At 38.3% G+C, this 17,971-nt stretch overlaps 1 protein-coding gene across 1 annotated transcript in view; it reads left to right on the top strand.

Annotated features, from left to right (window-relative positions):
* Positions 1 to 17,971, top strand: part of SPAG16 (sperm associated antigen 16) — a 964,274-nt gene that overhangs the window by 577,224 nt on the left and 369,079 nt on the right. Inside the window, exon 13 of the mRNA XM_043445512.1 lies at positions 623 to 749. Coding sequence (XP_043301447.1) covers positions 623 to 749 — 127 coding nt within the window. The remainder of the gene's footprint in view (positions 1 to 622; positions 750 to 17,971) is intronic.

Genomic DNA, 17,971 nt, shown 5'->3' with positions numbered 1-17,971 from the left:
GGTTGCAGAGAGTTGTGCATGACTAAGCACCGAAGCACAGCACAGTGCATAGGTACGTTTCCAACATGATAACCAAACACCTGGAGAATCCCGTGGACAGGGAAGCCTGGCGTGCTGCAGTCCACGGGGTCGCAAAGAGTCGGGCGCAACTGAGCGACTGAACTGAACCAGCAGGTTAAGCTGCGCAATAGGTGATTCTAATATACAGCCCACACTGAGAAAAAAAAAAAAAAAAGAAACTGAGCAAGTTAAAGAAGTTTATCTGGTCTTCACATATTGTAGCGTGCATGCAGTTCTTTTCTCAGAATATTACTTCATGTGATGGGAGCAATTTTTAAGTAGTAATTTCATGATAAGGAATAAATGAGATAGTGTAAAGACAGCTTTCCCAAGTGATTTTATAAATTGGATGTAATTAGTCTATTTTATGCTATTAATTCTGTAAAGCACTTGCAATATAAGGTGGTTGTAGAATGCTCCTTTTAAAATGTCGTACATTTTTGCCATTTACAAAACTAAGCCTCAAACATTTAAATTGTCTTTGTTAGCATTGTACAGAAAGAATAAGGACCATTTAGGTACTCACTTTGAAAACTTTAACTCTTAATTTTTCCCTGTGCAGTGAAAGATGCAGATATACCTTGTATGGACACACAGATTCTGTGAACAGCATCGAGTTTTTTCCTTACTCCAACACTCTTCTCACGGGTTCTGCTGATAAGTCTCTGTCCATCTGGGATGCAAGAACGGTAAGCAAATCATTAATGTGGTTTTTTTTTCCAATTTGGATAGGTCTAGTCACTCTTAAGTCACTTTTCAGGTGCAAGGTACCACTTATGAAGAAGTTGTATAGGGGCAAGTAGGATAAAAGAGTGATAATAAGTTTCTGTTTACAAGGTCTTATCTATATGCTTTTATCTACCCTGCCTCCTAAAAGTAGGAATATAAAATAATGTAATAGCTTCATTAAACATTAATGCAGCAATTATTTATTGAGATAGAAACTCTGCTGGTATAATACATATGACAGGGAAATGTGTAGCACCTCTCCTTAAGGACCTTGTATCTTAGAAAGGAAGGAGAACCAAGAGACTATTTTAATGTGGTGAGGTATGTATAAAAATGGAAGAAAATACAAGATACAGGGGAAAAGCAGGGAGAACTCTTATCTGCCTAAAAGGATGTGGATGACTCCCAAGAGGAGGCTGTCCTTGTGCTGAGTGTTAGAGGGTAAGTAGGATATACCAAGTAATCTCAAGAAGATGGATTCCAGGAAAGAATAGTGCATACCTTACAAAGCTCTAGAGGTATGAGGCTATAAAGGCATATTTGGAGAGTAAAAATATGTATTGATAGAGCTTAAGAAAGAGGAAATAAAACACAAGCACGTGTATACAGATAGACAAGCTCAAGATCACTAAGTATCTGATTGAAGTTTTATTATTTTCAGAGTGAATCTATTAAAGCATGCTAAGCAAACCATGGCTTCCCTGATAACTCAGCTGGTAAAGAATCCGCCTGCAATGCAGGAGACCCCTGTTCAATTCCTGGGTTGGGAAGATCTGCTGGATAAGGGATAGGCTACCCACTCCAGTATTCTTGGGCTTCCCTGGTGGCTCAGCTGGTAAAGAACCCACCTGCAATGCAGAAGACCTGGGTTTGACCCCTGAGTTGGGAAGATTCCTTGAAGACGGGAAAGGCTACCCACTCCAGAATTCTGGCCTGGAAGATTCCATAGACTGTATAGTCCATGGGGATTGCAAAGAGTCAGACATAAGTGAGTGACTTTCACACACAAGCAAACCAGGTAACAATCAGATTAGCCTTTTAGAAAGATAGACAGCCTTTTAGAAAGATAAAGCAGTCATTCTCATTGAGGAGGCTTATACAGTAGGCTGTGAGCAGCTGAGAATTTGAACTAGGAGATTGTGAGAATTAAAAGGAAAGAATGAATTCAGTATAAAGGGTTTAACTCTCACAATTTGAAAAGTGATTGGAGGTGGAGGTAATGTGAGAAAAGAAAAGGAGTCTAAAGGTGACCAGTTGTCCCATTTTATCTAAGATTGCAAGTTTTCCTGGGTTAGGGGATTTTTTCAGTGTTAAAACAGATAATCTTGGATTAGTATGGCCTCAGAAGTAAATTAAATGTGAACAAATGGAGATGGAGTTTGGGGACTACATTTTCACAGAGTTTGGCTGTGAAGATGAGGAGGAGAAAAGACTGTACTTCCAGAATCTAAGAGAGGTCTCCCTTGTTTCAGATGGGAGACAACTTGTGGAAGGGATTAAAGATTTGGGAAAAAGAAAAGTGAAAGTGTTAGTCACTCAGTCGTGTCCAGCTCTTTGCAATCCCATGAACCGTAGCCCGCCTGGCTCCTCTGTCCATGGGATTTCCCAGGCAAGAATACTGAGTGGGTTGTCATTTCCTTCTCCAGGAGATCTTCCCAACCCAGGGGTTGAACCTGGGTTTCCTGCATTACAGGCAGACTCTTTACCACCAGAGAAGCTAAAGCACAGTGAATTGAGCACACACTTCAGTACTTTGGAGAATGCCAAGATATGCAGAGTCTCCATATTTGTTCTTAGCAACACTTGATCAGGATAATGAAGGAAACTAGGACTCTAGGAGACTATATCAAAAGCAAAAAAAATCCATATTTTCTGACTCATGAGTCAGGAAAGATAGGCAACTTGTAAATGTTTCCCTTTTATCCTTCTGTATACAATGCATGATTGACGCCCGTAAAGGAATATGATGATGAACATACAGATGGTATGAACAAGGACCCAAATTCATTATGGGAGGCCCTGTTTAGTTCTCTGAGGCAAACTGATTTAGGATAGAGAACACGGAGTCCTTAGGTTCACATATTATAGAAAACAGCTAATGGTAGAGTGACAAATACCTTGGATACAACTTCACATGTTTCAGCATATCAGGGGACAGCAGTCAAAGGCATTGTGGGGAAAGTGCATCAGCCATGAATTAGGAATAAAACCAGAATGATTTGCTGTTGGGTAAAAAGGTGCCACAGCCGCCTCCTTGATTTAAAGTAGCTTAGACCCCGTGCAAGAGAGTTCACTCCTGCTAATGGAACATCAATGAAACAGCAACATTTTCGACTCATTTAGTCTCAATACTTAGATATGAAGTGTGTATAAAAGCAGTTGGTAAAGGAAGACCCACAGAGGAAATATTAATTTAGCAGTGACCTAAATTTTATGCTCATTTTCTTTTGGTATAGGATTTTTTTTTTTTTAAGTCTCTCAGAGTGCTATAACTGAATGTTCTCAGAAAGCATGTCTCTTATTTATTTGTTTTCCTGTGTAAAAACTGGAGCACTAATGCTTGGATGGAGAAGGAAATGGCAACCCACTCCAGTATTCTTGGCTGGAGAATTCCCATGGACAGAGGAACCAGCCTGGAGGGTTACAATCAATGAGGGTCGCAAGGAGTCGGACACAACTGAGCGACTAAGCACAATGTTTGAAAGTAAAATTCTCTTATGAACAGAAGTTGCCTCCTTGTATCTTCCTTATATGCATAGAGTTGTTTATGATGGTGACCTTTCTATCTGTTGTTGGGAACTCTGTGTTCTGGTCTTATTTCCTACAGTATATCGGAGAGCAGGAGAAAATAGAAATTCATATGCAAAGGGCCTTAGCCTACAGCAGAACGGCATTTGAATTGAATATAGATCCATAGAAGATTGTGTTTCTTTAATCATTATTAATATATTTTTTCAAATTGGTTTTAATGGCAAATTAAAATTTATATTATTAATACTATTGCAGATTTATTATTACTCTGCATTACATTCATTAATACTAAGGAAAGGACTCTAAAAAACTTTGGTATAAATAAAATGTTCAGTAATTATGGTAAATACATCAATGATTAGAAATAAAGTTCATTTAATTAGTTTATTTTCTGAAAATATTTCAAACTCATTGGTAAAAATGTATATATTTAAATTGGTATCTATATAAATTAGAATTAAACATGTAAAACAAAGGGGAATTCTCTTAATTTAGCTTATTAATAATTAGACAATGCAAGTTATTAACTAAAGATTATTATAAAAGTCTAAAAATAATATATGACTGCAAATCTAGAACTAGACTGATTCATTTCACTTAAGCTGCATTAGCCATTCTGGTGAGTTTGTTTCTAAGTGCCTCATTTATTTTTAACACACAAAACAAATCTTGAAACACCCAGATTTTTAAAAATTCATATTTTATATATAATTTTTAAAGGGTGCATGTTATACATTGTTTATATAATATGAAATTAAGTTTTTGTATCACAGGGATTTATGAAGAATTTAAAAATAAATTTTTGTAGTTACATATTATGAGATATTGAAAAAAAAGTAACCAGGACAGCTATCTTGCTATTTGTGTAATAGTAAAACCTGTACGACATATTGATATGGATATTATTAGACTCATAACATCAACTACATCTGTAGTATTCTGATAATCTCCTTTTTTATAACTTTTGTATTAGGTTAATTCCTTAATAAATGATAAACTGTCAGGTGATGCTGAAAATGTGAATCTAAAATGAGATGAATGACTCCCTTCTCTTAGTGAAGCAAAAGTAGAACATTTTGTCATCTCAGTGTGATCAACTAGTATTGTGACATTTTCTAAAATATTTTTGATGAAATATGAAAATAACCAGTGGATTATATTCCTATAAATTAGTTTTAAACCTCTCTCTCCCATTTCCAAACATATACTAGTCTTAAATCTTTAACCTAATCTAATAGCTTCCTGTCAAAGATAATGAATGTGGAGACCTCTAAGTCAGTCTGTAAGTCAACTGGACAGATCGGCTCTGAATTTTGTGGGAGACGAGGAAAGCCTATAAATCTTTGTAATTACCAAATGGAGGCTGTTAAATAGCTTGCAGTTTGGAAACTCATAAAATTGCTCTATTTTATAGGACTACATGCAGAGTATTTTCCCTCAAAGTTATGAAACAGTAAAATTCTTTTATTAAAATTAAGAAAGCAGATTATAATATTGCCTGAAAATGATGTATAATATAGTATATTTAATGAAAATGTACAATGCCCTCTCAAAAAGTGACATGAAAAATTCAAATATACATCAGTGACTTGGAAGCCAACATTACTAGTCATTCACAAGTCCGGTGAAAACTACTAAGGCTTTGAAATTATTTTGGAAAAAAAAAAAAAAGAATGTTGTCTTTGTACAGTAAAACATAGAATAGAATGAGTAATACATCTGTGAGTTGCTCAGAGCGAGGCTGACAAAAATCAGAACTGATGACATTTCACCTCTTGTGATGAATCAGATACAGAGTTCATGGCTTGGACTGCCTTTGATGGCCATGCCTTGCTCCCTAGACTGACTCAGCAGGCTCGCATTTAGCATACCAAGTTGTCCTGACTTAGCTCTAGCTAGAACATCCAGTAATTCATTCCTCTGAGTTTCTCTGAAGTGAAAAACCTGAGAACTTGCCAAATAAAGTAACTCTTGGGTCCTGTGTAGCGCTAACCCATGTGACTGCACAATCCAGCCTGCACGCTGTCTAGCCCTGTTGTTCTCCTAAGATGCTCTCTGGTGAACTCTGAAGGGAGCCTGACATTATTCAGAAGCCAGAATCTGGAAACAAAGGCAATGATTGTACCTTCTCTCTCTAGGTTTTATTCCTCAGCCACACTGAGCTTAGTAACATTTATTGAAGATCTTTGTGCCATGCAGTGTCATGGGTTCTGGACTGTTCTGTTACAGAGTCCCTGCCCTCAATAAACAGCCTACTAGGGAGCAGACACAAAGAGAAATTATCTTAAAATAATGTAGTATGCATCGATGTAAACTCGTTATAACTATAGCTTTGGCTTTCTGTGCCAAAGCTCACTATTCCAAGAGGTGATTTCATGAATAACACTGAACACCTACTGTGTACCATCATTTTGGCTGTGAGAGCCATGCAATGCTAAGCGGGACCACCATTGTTATCTATATTCAGTTTAGCTCAGTTGCTCAGTTGTGTCGCTCTCTTTGCAACCCCATGGACTGTAGCACACCAGGCTTATTAGGAATAGGAAAAAGCAAAGGCTCAGAAGAATAAAACATGTTGTCCTAGATCATCCAATTGGTCAGTGGGTGAAACAGGAAGCAGGTTGACTCTCCAACCTCAATTCTATATTTTTATTTTACAGCTTCTAGTTTTGGTTGGATCTCACTGGTTCTCAGAATAGTGTTAAAATGCCATTTCAGTGAGAAAGGTGATTCAGTATGCTTACATTTTTTCAGAACATTAACACTGTAATTCAATGATTCACAAGTCAGATTTATGCTTGAATTTAGCAACCATGAGATGTGCAAATAATCCCTCACAAAGGCACAAAAACTCTAAAAAAAAAGTGCATCAGGATCTGTAGCTAATCAATTTGGATACTGGATTTTCAAATTCATCCAGTTATACCAAGACACTTTTGTTAAAATTTTGCTAGGCATTTCTCTCCTCCTGTGGTTGCTCATTTGTTTTTATTTTTATATTTTATTTTTTAAATTAATTTATTTTAATTGGAGCATAATTACAATATTGTGATAGTTTTTGCTATATATCAACATGAATTGGCCACAGGTAAACAGGTGCACCCCCTGCCAATTGTGAACCCCACTCTTACCCCGCTCCACACCCCATCCTTCTGGGTTGTCCCAGAGCACCAGCTTTGGGTGCCCTGCTTCATGCATCGAACTTGCACTGGTCATCCATTTTACATATGATAATGTACATGTTTCACTGCTATTCTCTTAAATCATTTGGTTTTATAAAGTAACTGGATGTTTTCAAATATTTTAAAACAAAGCAGATTCCTTAAAAAACTGGAAATAGAACTGCCATATGACCCAGCAATCCCACTCCTGGGCACACACACCGAGGAAACCAGATCTGAAAGAGACACGTGCACCCCAGTGTTCATTGCAGCACTGTTTATAATAGTCAGGACATGGAACAACCTAGATGGCCATCAGCAGACAAATGGATAAGGAAGCTATGGTACATATACACAATGAAATATTACTCAGCCATTAAAAAGAATTCATTTGAATCAGTTCTAATGAAATGGATGAAACTGGAGCCCATTATACAGAGTGAAGTAAGCCAGAAAGATAAAGACCAATACAGTATACTAACACATATATATGGAATTTAAAAAGATGGTAACAATAACCCTATATGCAGGACAGGAAAAGAGACACACATGTATAGAACAGACTTTTGGACTCTGTGGGAGAAGGTGAGGGTGGGATGTTCTGAGAGAATAGCATTGAAACAAGTATACTATCAAGGATGAAACAGATCACCAGCCCAGATTAGATGCATGAGACAAGTGCTTGGGCCTGGTGCACCGGGAAGACCCAGAGAGATGGGATGGAGAGGGAGGTGGGAGCGGGGTTCAGGATGGGGAACACATGTAAATCCATGGCTGATTCATGTCAATGTATGGCAAAAACCACTACAATATTGTAAAGTAATTAGCCTCCAACTAATAAAAATAAATGAAAAAAAGAAAGCAGAAAATTATGTTTCTACATGTTTAAAAAAAGTTTGAGTTAAGAGTTTTGAAAGGTGGTTGCCCTTACCTATTTGCCAGGGGAGGCACTTCTGAAAAACTTACTATCAAATGCTCCATAAAGAAAGTTTCCTTTGAAAATGATTCCTTTTTTATCTCTGCCAAAGATGTTACCTTTGCTTTGATGATATTATTATTTTCTAAAATATCTGCTTTATAGTACATGGTCATTTTATTTGTCATTTAGTCACTGAGTCAACGTTTGACTCTTTTGAGACCTCATGGGCTGTAGCCTGCCAGGCTCCTCTCTCCATGTGCTTTCCCAGAGAAGAATACTGGAATGGGTTGCTATTTCCTTCTCCAGGGCATCTTCCTGATCCAGAGAATGAACCCATGTCTCCTTCATTACAGGCAGATTATTTACCACTGAGCTGCCAGAGAAGCCCACATGACCAACAAGTGCTTATCAAAACATAAATGGTCAAGAAATTAGGAATACTTGTGTTCTGGGGAAAAAAGCACGTTAACTTATTTTGAGATCAACTTCAAAATTATATGTTTTTCTAAAATACAACAGTGAAATTCTGTGGGTGTATAAAACATTTTCTTGGTCACACTCTAATTTATTACAAAAGATTGTAAAGGTTCTAATTGTCAAAGGACTCACTGGAATAAAATTAACCAACTTAAAAATACTCAAAATATTTCAAACTGCTGTAATAAACTGCAGTGCATGAAAACAAACAGCTTCACTGCATTGTTTTCCATATGTTGTGATGCACCCTACTTTGGACACCTCAAATCAAAGAACTTTACATTTGTTACACAAATCCTTTGCAAAGCTTACTGCTCCCTCGCAAAATAAATGTCAGCTACTATCAGCTCTTAAACTCACTATATCCTAACCACATGAAATTAGCCAATATATGTGATGATCTTTCTTTTGGAAAAGCTTTTCCTTTGCTCTTTTTTCAAGCTGAAATACCTCTTCCTCCCTTCAAATAGTTTACTTCTCTTTGTAAAGATTTAACTTCCCTGAAAAAGTTCTCCATGTTTGTCCATTTGGATTAGGTGTCTCAAGAGACAACCAAGAAAATTTTATACCATGTAGTCGAATTTTGCCATTTGGGGGGCATATAGTACTTAAAATGTTCAACTTGACAAATGAGGCATTTTTTTTTCATCACAAAAATACAAACCTTACCAATTTGCTGCCTTTGCGTGTAATAATTAATGGATCCGGTAATGTGGTACCAGCAGATATGTTTGAAAAATAAATGAGCTTCTTTGTGTTTCTACAGAATACTTGACTTAAATCTATTACTTCATATATGTGTCAGACAATACAGCACAGTAATAGCTCACAGCCATTCTGCCCAGATTCAAACCCAAATTCAGCTGCTTATTGGCAATGTGGCATTCACCATAATTGCCTAAAATCTGTGTTCCTTAGTTGCCTCATTTGTAAAACAAAGATAGTTGTACTCTCTATCACATGAGGGTAAAATGAAAATTAAATGGCTGATCATATGAAGTGCACAGAAAATTAACTAATATATGTAAGAACTTAATATATTTTATGTATACTTACAGAATAACTGTCATATATCATAACTGTTTGCTTACTGATATTTCTCTGTTATGAAACTCTGGTCTTTATTCTCCACTTTCACAACCCTTGGCATAATAGATGATCAATGGATTTTGAAGGAAGGAAGGAAAGGAGGGAGAGATCAAAAATCAAATCTCTTGGTTTTTATTAATATGTATAAAAATGTCTGAAAACACTTCTTTCTAAAAATTAAAAATAAATATTTTTAAAAACTGATAAGTAACAAAATGGTAAATAAATCAGTTTAATATAGTATAAGGTTTCAAAAGATTATTTGCCTCTTAAAAAGTTGTATTTCTTTTTATGTATTGTAAATAATCCATCTGACAATGCAGGAGATGGAAGAGACACAATTTCTATCCCTGGGTTAGGAAGATCCTCTGGAGTAGGGAATGGCAACCCATTCCAGTAAGCTTGCTGAGAACATTCCATGGACAGAGGAACCTGGCAGGCTACTGTCCGTGGGGTCGTGAAGAGTTGAACACGTCTGAGTGACTGAGCACACATATACACCATATAATATGTTTGCATACATACCACAAATACCGTCATTCTTTTTCTCTTATCCTTGCAGTTAAAAGAAGGAGCATGACAATGACCAGCAGTAGCAAGACTTTACTTTCGTACCTGGTTTCCAGGCTTTGAGAAAAGTCATATTTTAATAATGGAAACAGTGACTAATAATGATGGTGTGTTTCTAACTGAAAAATATGGATAGATTAGTTTTATGAGATAATTTCAATTCAGTGAGAGTTAGGAATAAGTCGTACTTCATGCAGTTCATTTAAACTGAATCCAATAAAGATATAACATTGAGGTATAAGACGATAGAAGAATCAGTAATACTTCTAACCAGTTATGCAGGATAACCTGAATACTCTTGACAAGACAGAACTTCACTCTTGTCATAGTTAAGACACTATTTTGCACTGTCTTTTGTATTGATTTGGGCTTGCCTGGTGACTCAGACAGGAAGAAATCTGCCCGCAATGTGGGAGACCTGAGTTCAATTCCTGGGGTTGGAAAGAGCCACTGGAGAAGGGAAAGGCTACCCACTCTAGTATTCTAGCCTGGAAAATCGCCATCAACAGAGGAGCCTGGTGGGCTACAGTCCACGGGGTCGCAGAGAGTCAGACACGACTGATTAACTCTAGGGTTTAGCAATTTGTAAAGTCTCCCCAGACAACCAATTTGACTTCTTGCACTTCTTTTTCTTTCAAATGGCTTAGGTCACTGCCACCTCTGCAGTGTTACGAACCTCCATTCATAGTTCTTCAGTCACTCTTTCTATAAAGTCTAATCCCTTGAATCTGTTTGTCACTCCCACTCTGTAATCTTAAGGGATTTGATTTAGGTCAGAGATGGGCATACCAGACCACCTGACCTGCCTCTTGAAAAACGTGTATGCAGGTCAGGAAGCAACAGTTAGAACTGGACATGGAACAACAGACTGGTTCCAAATAGGAAAAGGCTGTATATGGTCACCCTGCTTATTTAACTTATATGCAGAGTACACCATGAGAAATGCTGGGTTGGATGAAGCACAAGCTGGAATGAAGATTGCCGGGAGAAATATCAGTAACCTCAGATATGCAGATGACACCACCCTTATGGCAGAAAGTAAAGAAGAACTAAGAGCCTCTTGATGAAAGTGAAAGAGGAGAGTGAAAAAGTTGGCTTAAAGCTCAACATTCAGAAAACTAAGATCATGGCATCTGATCCCATCACTTCATGGCAAATAGATGGAGAAAAACAGGGGAAACAGTGGCTGACTTTATTTTTCTGGGCTCCCAAATCGCTGCAGATGGTGATTGCAGCCATGAAATTAAGACACTTACTCCTTGGAAGGAAAGTTATGACCAACCTGGATAGCATATTTAAAAGCGGAGACATTACTTTGCCAACCAAGTTCCATCTTGTAAAGGCTATGGTTTTTCCAGTGGTCATGTATGGATGTGAGAGTTGAACTATAAAGAAAGCTGAGCACCAAAGAATTGATGCTTTTGAACTGTGGTGTTGGAGAAGATTCTTGAGAGTCCCTGGACTGAAAGGAGATCCAATCAGTCCATCCTAAAGGAGATCAGTCCTGGGTATTCATTGGAAGGACTGATGTTGAAGTTGAAACTCTGATACTTTGGCCACCTGATATGAAGAGTTGACTCATTTGAAAAGACCCTGGTGCTGGGAAAGATTGAGGGCAGGAGGAGAAGGGGATGACAGAGGATGAGATGGCTGGACGGCATCACTGACTCAATGGACATGGATTTGGGTGGACTCTGGGAGTTAGTGATGGACAGGGAGGCCTGGCGTGCTATGGTTCATGGGGTCGCAAAGAGTTGGACACAACTGAGCGACTGAACTGAACTGAGCTGAATGGCTAGTGGTTTTCCATACTTTCTTCAATTTAAGTCCTAATTTTGCAATAAGGAGCTCATGATCTTAGCCACAATCAGCTCCTGGTCTAGTTTTTGCTGACTTTATAGAGCTTCTCTCTCTTCAGCTGCAAAGAATGTGATCAATCCAATTTCAGTATTGACCATCAGGTGATATCCATGTGTAGAATCATCTCTTGTGTTGTTGGAAAAAGGTATTTGCTATGACCAGTGTGTTGTCTTAACAAAACTGTTAGCCTTTGCCCTGCTCTATTTTGTATCCCACCACCAAATTTGCCTGTTATTCCATGTATCTCTTAACTTCCTACTTTTGCATTCCAATTCCCTATGATGAAAAGGACGTCTTTTTTTTTTTTATGTTAGTTCTAGAAGGTCTTATAGGTCTTCATAGAACCATTCAACTTCAGTTTCTTTAGCATTAGTGGTTGGGACATAGACTTGGATTACTGTGATATTGAATGGTTTGCCTTGGAAATGAACTAATGTTGTTCTGTCATTTTTGAGATTACACCCAAGTACTGCATTTTCAACATATTCTAGCTAAAACCCAGAAGATCAGAGATTTTAAATAACTTTTTCAAACATCTACAGCTATAAATGGTGGTCTTGAGATTGCAACCCTTTTTTTGAACACGCTGTCTGTATTTTAACCTGACATTAAAGAAAACTTGGTTATTGAAAGGCATTTGTAAACATCTGTGATACTCAGTTTTATCAATTCAGCTCAGTTCAGTCACTCAGTCATGTTCAACTCTTTGCGACCCCATGGGCTGCAGCACACCAGGCCTCCCTGTCCATCACCAACTCCCTGAGCTTACTCAAAATCATGTCCATAGAGTCTGTGATGCCATCCAACTGTTTCATCCTCTGTCATCCCCTTCTCTTCCTGCCTTCAATCTTTCCCAACACCAGGGTCTTTTCCAGTGAGTCCATTCTTCACATCAGGTGGCCAAGGTATTGGAGTTTCAGCTTCAGCATCAGTCCTTCCAATGAATATTCAGGACTGATTTACTTTAGGATGAACTGGTTGGATGTCCTTTCAGTCCAAGAGACTCTCAAGAGTCTTCTCCAACACCACAGTTCAAAAACATCAATTCTTCAGTGCTCAGCTTTCTTTATAGTCCAGCTCTCACATCCATACATGACTACGGGAAAAACCATAGCGTTGACTAGATGGACCTTGTTGGCAAAGTAATGTCTCTGCTTTTTAATATGCTGTCTAGATTGGTCATAACTTTCCTTCCAAGGAGTAAGTGTCTTTTAATTTCATGGCTACAGTCACCATCTGCAGTGATTTTGGAGCCTAAAAAAAATAGTCTTTCACTGTTTCTATTGTTTCAGCATCTATTTGCTATGAAGTGATGGGACAAGATGCCATGATCTAGTTTTCTGAATATTGAGCTTTAAGCCAACTTTTTCACTGTCCTCTTTCACTTTTATCAACAGGCTCTTTAATTCTTCTTCGGTTTCTGCCGTAAGAGTGGTATCATCTGCATATCTAAGGTTATTGATATTTCTCCCAGCAACCTTGATTCCAGCTGGTGCTTCATCCAGCCTAGCGTTTCTCATGATGTACTCTGCATGTTAGTTAAATAAGCAGGTGACAATATGCAAATCCTTTCCTGATTTGGAACCAGTCTGTTTTTCTTTGTCTGGTTCTAACTGTTGCTTCTTGACCTGCATACCATTTTCTTAAGAGGCAGGTCAGGTGGTGTGGTATTCCCATCTTTTGAAGAATTTTCCACAGTTTGTTGTGATCTACAGTTTGTTGTGTGGGGCTTCCCTGATAGCTCAGTTAGTAAATAATCCACCTGCAATGCAGGAGACCCCGGTTCAATTCCTGGGTTGGGAAGATTCTCTGGAGAAGGGATAAAGCTACCTCCTGCAGTATTCTGGCCTGGAGAGCTCCATGAATTGTCTAGTCCTTGGGATCACAATGAGTTCAACAGAACTGAGCGATTTTTACTGAGTTTTATACTACTCCGTATAAAAGGGATTCCCAGGTGGCGCTAGCAGTAAAGATTCCAGGTGCCAATGCAGAAGATTCAAGAGACACAGATTTGATCCCTGGGTCAGGAAGATCTCCTGGAGTAGGAAATGGCAACCTACTCCAATATTCTTGCTTGGGAAATTTCAAGGAGAGAGGAGCCTGGCATAAATATAAAAACTGGGCTTCCCTAGTAGCTCAGCTGGTAAAGAATCCACCTGCAATGCAGGAGACCCCAGTTAGATTCCTGTGTTGGGAAGATTCACTGGAGAAGGGATTGGCTACCCACTCCAGTATTCTTGAGCTTCCCTTATGGCTCAGCTGGTGAAGAATCTTCCAGCAACATGGGAGTCCCAGGTTCTATCCCTGGGTTGGGAAGATCCCCTGGAGAAGGGAACAACCACCCGTTCCAGTATTCTGGCTTGGAGAATTCCATGGACTGTATAATCCATGGGGTTGCAAAGAGTCAGACGTGACTGAGTGATTTTTGTTTTCATGTAAAATAAAAACCTTCCAAGTTTAATTCAGCTTGATAACCTTGCCTCTTTTATTATAATATATATATTTTAGGGAAGAGTAAACACTAATACAGGATAAAACACAATTATTTATTTTAATGTCCTTGTAAGAATCATGTAACAGTTACCTACCAATTTCCAGGCAAGAGTACGGAGTGGGTTGCCATTTCTTTGTAATAATCATGTAACCGAAGTTAGACTTGTTTTTTATCCCTCTTTTGATAATGCAGATAACTTTATGACATCATTCAGATTGCCAGTGAAGTTATATGCATCAATGATTGGTGGAAGTTAAAACCAAAAGAGGAGGCATGGATATCACTATTTTAGATGTGATTGAACTTAGGTATGGTGTCTTGGCAAAAATAAACTTTTGGACCTATTTGAATTGAGTAGGATATAGGATTATCACGTAGGAATATTGAGGGTAACTTAATCATGGAATACGTTTGAGCAAAAGAAAATACCTGTGCACTGTCTTCAGCCCTTTCTGCCTTAAGTTTAGTGTAGAGAAAATATAGACTTTGAAATCAGATAGAATGGAGCTTGAATCTAGTTTCTGTCACTTCCTGGTTGTATAGTAAGGCATGATATTTAACACCTGTAAAGTTCAGCATGACAAGTGAAAGTGAAAGTGAGTCTCACAGTCATGTCTGACTCTTTGTGATCCCATGACCTGTAGCCTGCCCAGCTTCTCTGTCTGTGGAATTCTCCAGGCAAGAGGACTGGAGTGAGTTACCATTTTGTTCTCCAGGGAATCTTCCTGACCTAGGGATTGAACCAGGGTCTCCTGCATTGCAGACAGATTATTTACCAGCTGAGCCACTAGGGAAGCCTCTCTTTAAGGTGAAGATAATAATTCAATCACAATGTTAACATTGGGAGCATGTATTTAGTAGTCAAAAATGGACACTTTTTTTTTCTTTCTTATATTGGTAGCCACTCTTCTCACAATTCATGCTTCTCTTTGGTTGATGAGCTAAATGATGCTTAAAGAAATTGAACACTTCCACTGCAGATTACTTCACTCAGTGTTTTGTCTTGTTGCTGTCACTTTCAAGAACTCTGTGACTGTAATTCATTGCATCAATTTGTATTTTCACTGTCTATATAGTGTTTATTTGACCTATCTTGTCCATAGTCCCCTAATTTTAGTTTAACATGTAGTAATTACTTAAGAATAATTTTGTCACTTGGTATTTATTCTTTTATACATTCAATCGGTTAAAGCTTCAATAGTGATGAACTGGCTGTACTTCAAGATCATCTTAACTGTGAGGCTGTGCCATGACAGGCAGCCTAGATTAAGAGTAGGCCTGGTTTTCCAGGGTAACATGATTATCAGGCCACCTGGAGCCAGCCAATCAACATGCGCCTAGCAAGAAAAAGGGAACCTATCAGGGGAAAGCTGAAAAGCCCGCGAACGCCCAAGTTTGAAAAAAGCCTGCCAAGGTTTGAGCCAATAAGATTACTTTGCAAACATGTAACCAATCCGCTTAAGCCAGCTACCAACTGCTTATGCACACCCTATAAATTTGGGTAACAGCTTGGGCTCAGCGCTGACCCCGCACCACTGCGTTGGACACGGCAGGAGCCCTGACTCGAGTCAGCAATAAACTTCCCTTTTTTTGCAAGTTGCATTGTCTTGGAAGCCTTCTCTCTTCCTGCTCGGGGCTTTGGACATCAGGCATAACATTAACCTTGAATTCATTGTAGCACTACATGTTAATTGTAGTTTTAAGGTACCATTGATGAAAGTAGAAATTAAATGCAGCATTTTTGGCAAGTGTTTCTGGCATCCTACTGTGGTTGTGATCAGTGTAAAGCTGTGTATATCTATGCCACCAGAAAATTATTAACAATTAATTAAAAGTACATTTCTAATGGATAATCATGAACAGTTAATATAATCATTTTTACCATTGATTATGCCCAAGCCTTTCACTCAATAAAGAAAATACTCAAAAAAAAAAAAAAAGACAAGGTGCTTTGTGTATCCCTCTTTACTTATCTCATACACAAATTATCTGAATTCTTAGTAAACTGAAGACAGACACAGCAGCTTGTGGCAGTTATGTGTTCTGTATTTAAAGGCAAAAAGTGTCAAATATAGCCATATACCTTCCCAGGTGGCACCTAGTGGTAAAGAATCCACCTCCAATGCAGGAGACGCAGGAGACAGAGCTGACAGAGGTTCAATCCATGGGTTGCGGGAATTCCCTGGTGGAGGTCATGGCAATCCACTCCAGTATTCTTGCCTGGAAAATCCTATAGGCAGAGGTGCCTGGTGGGCTGCAGTTCATAGGGTCACACAGAGACACGACTGAAGTGAGTTGGCCATACCAGATGGCACTAGTGGTAAGAAGCCTACCTGCCAATGCAGGAGATGTAAGAGATTTGGGTTTGATCCTTGGGTTGGGAAGATCCCCTGGAAGAGGGCACAGCAACCCAGTCTAGTGTTCTTGCCTGGAGAATCCCATGGACAGAGGAGCCTGGTAGGCCTCAGTCCACAGTGTTGCAAAGAGTTGGACATGACTGAAGTAACTTGGCATGCAGCCATACAACAAAATGAAATTATGGAGTGTACTGTAAATTTTGAAATGGCTGCTTGTTGTTTATTTGACTACCTGGCATCCAAGAAATATTCTCTTTTGAGGGGAAACCTATAATGTATGACACTTGGTAGGAGGCAGGGCTGAGGAGGTTAGGTTTTCTTTGTTTTTATTTATTTTGTGGTTTCTAGGAAGTTAGCATATGGGTATGCCCACCTAGAACTTTGAATTTGAAGGGAGTAGTTGCAAAGACAGAGGATCAGGTAGGAAATTATTGTTGCAGTATTGTTGAGAATCCACATTTACCAACAACAATATTTACCTGATTTTTCTTATCAGGTATTTGATGGTGTTATTGTTGCTTAGTTTCCTTCCCTTCTTAGATATTTTTCCAAATCTTATAAAAATTTTCTCTATTTTTTTTTGCATATGTATAGTTAGCAAAGTAAGTTTCTGATGCTTATATTCAAAACCCAAATAGTACAAAATGATCAAAGATGGTCTGTTTGATAGAGTGAATGCAAAAAGAAAGCAACAGTAATCAACAACAAAAGGGAACCGATGAACAATAGTATTTATAAAGATATATGAACCAAAGAAAAATCCTCAATACTTAAATATGTGTGTATGCATGTGTTTTATCCTAAATTACTCATGAGTTAAAGAGTAACAAATTATTAAAATAACAGAATTTTATTTCACAATAAAAGTCATGAGCAACATCAAAACAATACTTAGAAGAAGTCATAGTCTTAAATGCTTTCATTACTGCTAAAGAAAATAAATCTAAAGAAAAAAAATCTACTTCACAATATTAGGGATAATAGAATAAATGTAATGAAAATGAAAGAAAATAGAAAACAATATTAAAGCACAATTTAATGGGGGAGGAGAAAGTAAAATTTGTTGGTATGAAAAATCAGACCAAAGTGTCAAACAAGTACTCACATACAGAACAAGGCCTTAAGCAGAAAGAACAAAACCTTGAAATAGATCCCAAATAAGGCCTGCTGCTGCTGCTGTTTAGCTGATAAATCATGTCTGACTCTGCAGTCCCATGAACTGGTACTCCCCAGGTTCCTCTGTCCGTGGGATTTCCCAGGCAAGGATACTAAAGTGGGCAGCCATTTCCTTCTCCAAGGGATCTTCCCGACTCAGGGATCAAAGTCTGCGGAGCTTCAAATGCAAATAGGGTGAAAGCTTTGATCCAGGGAAAGCTGTTATCATCAAACTCCAGATTCAGCAAGAAAAGTAGTGAACAGCAGAGCCCTCAATGGTGGATATTTTACCTGTTTCCTCACCAGACCTGGAGTCAAAAGGGTTTTTTATGTGATCCCCATCGGAGGT

This window comes from Cervus canadensis, chromosome 24 (genome assembly GCF_019320065.1).
Source record: "Cervus canadensis isolate Bull #8, Minnesota chromosome 24, ASM1932006v1, whole genome shotgun sequence".
Lineage (NCBI taxonomy): Eukaryota > Metazoa > Chordata > Mammalia > Artiodactyla > Cervidae > Cervus > Cervus canadensis.
This window is presented reverse-complemented; position numbering and strand designations above follow the sequence as displayed.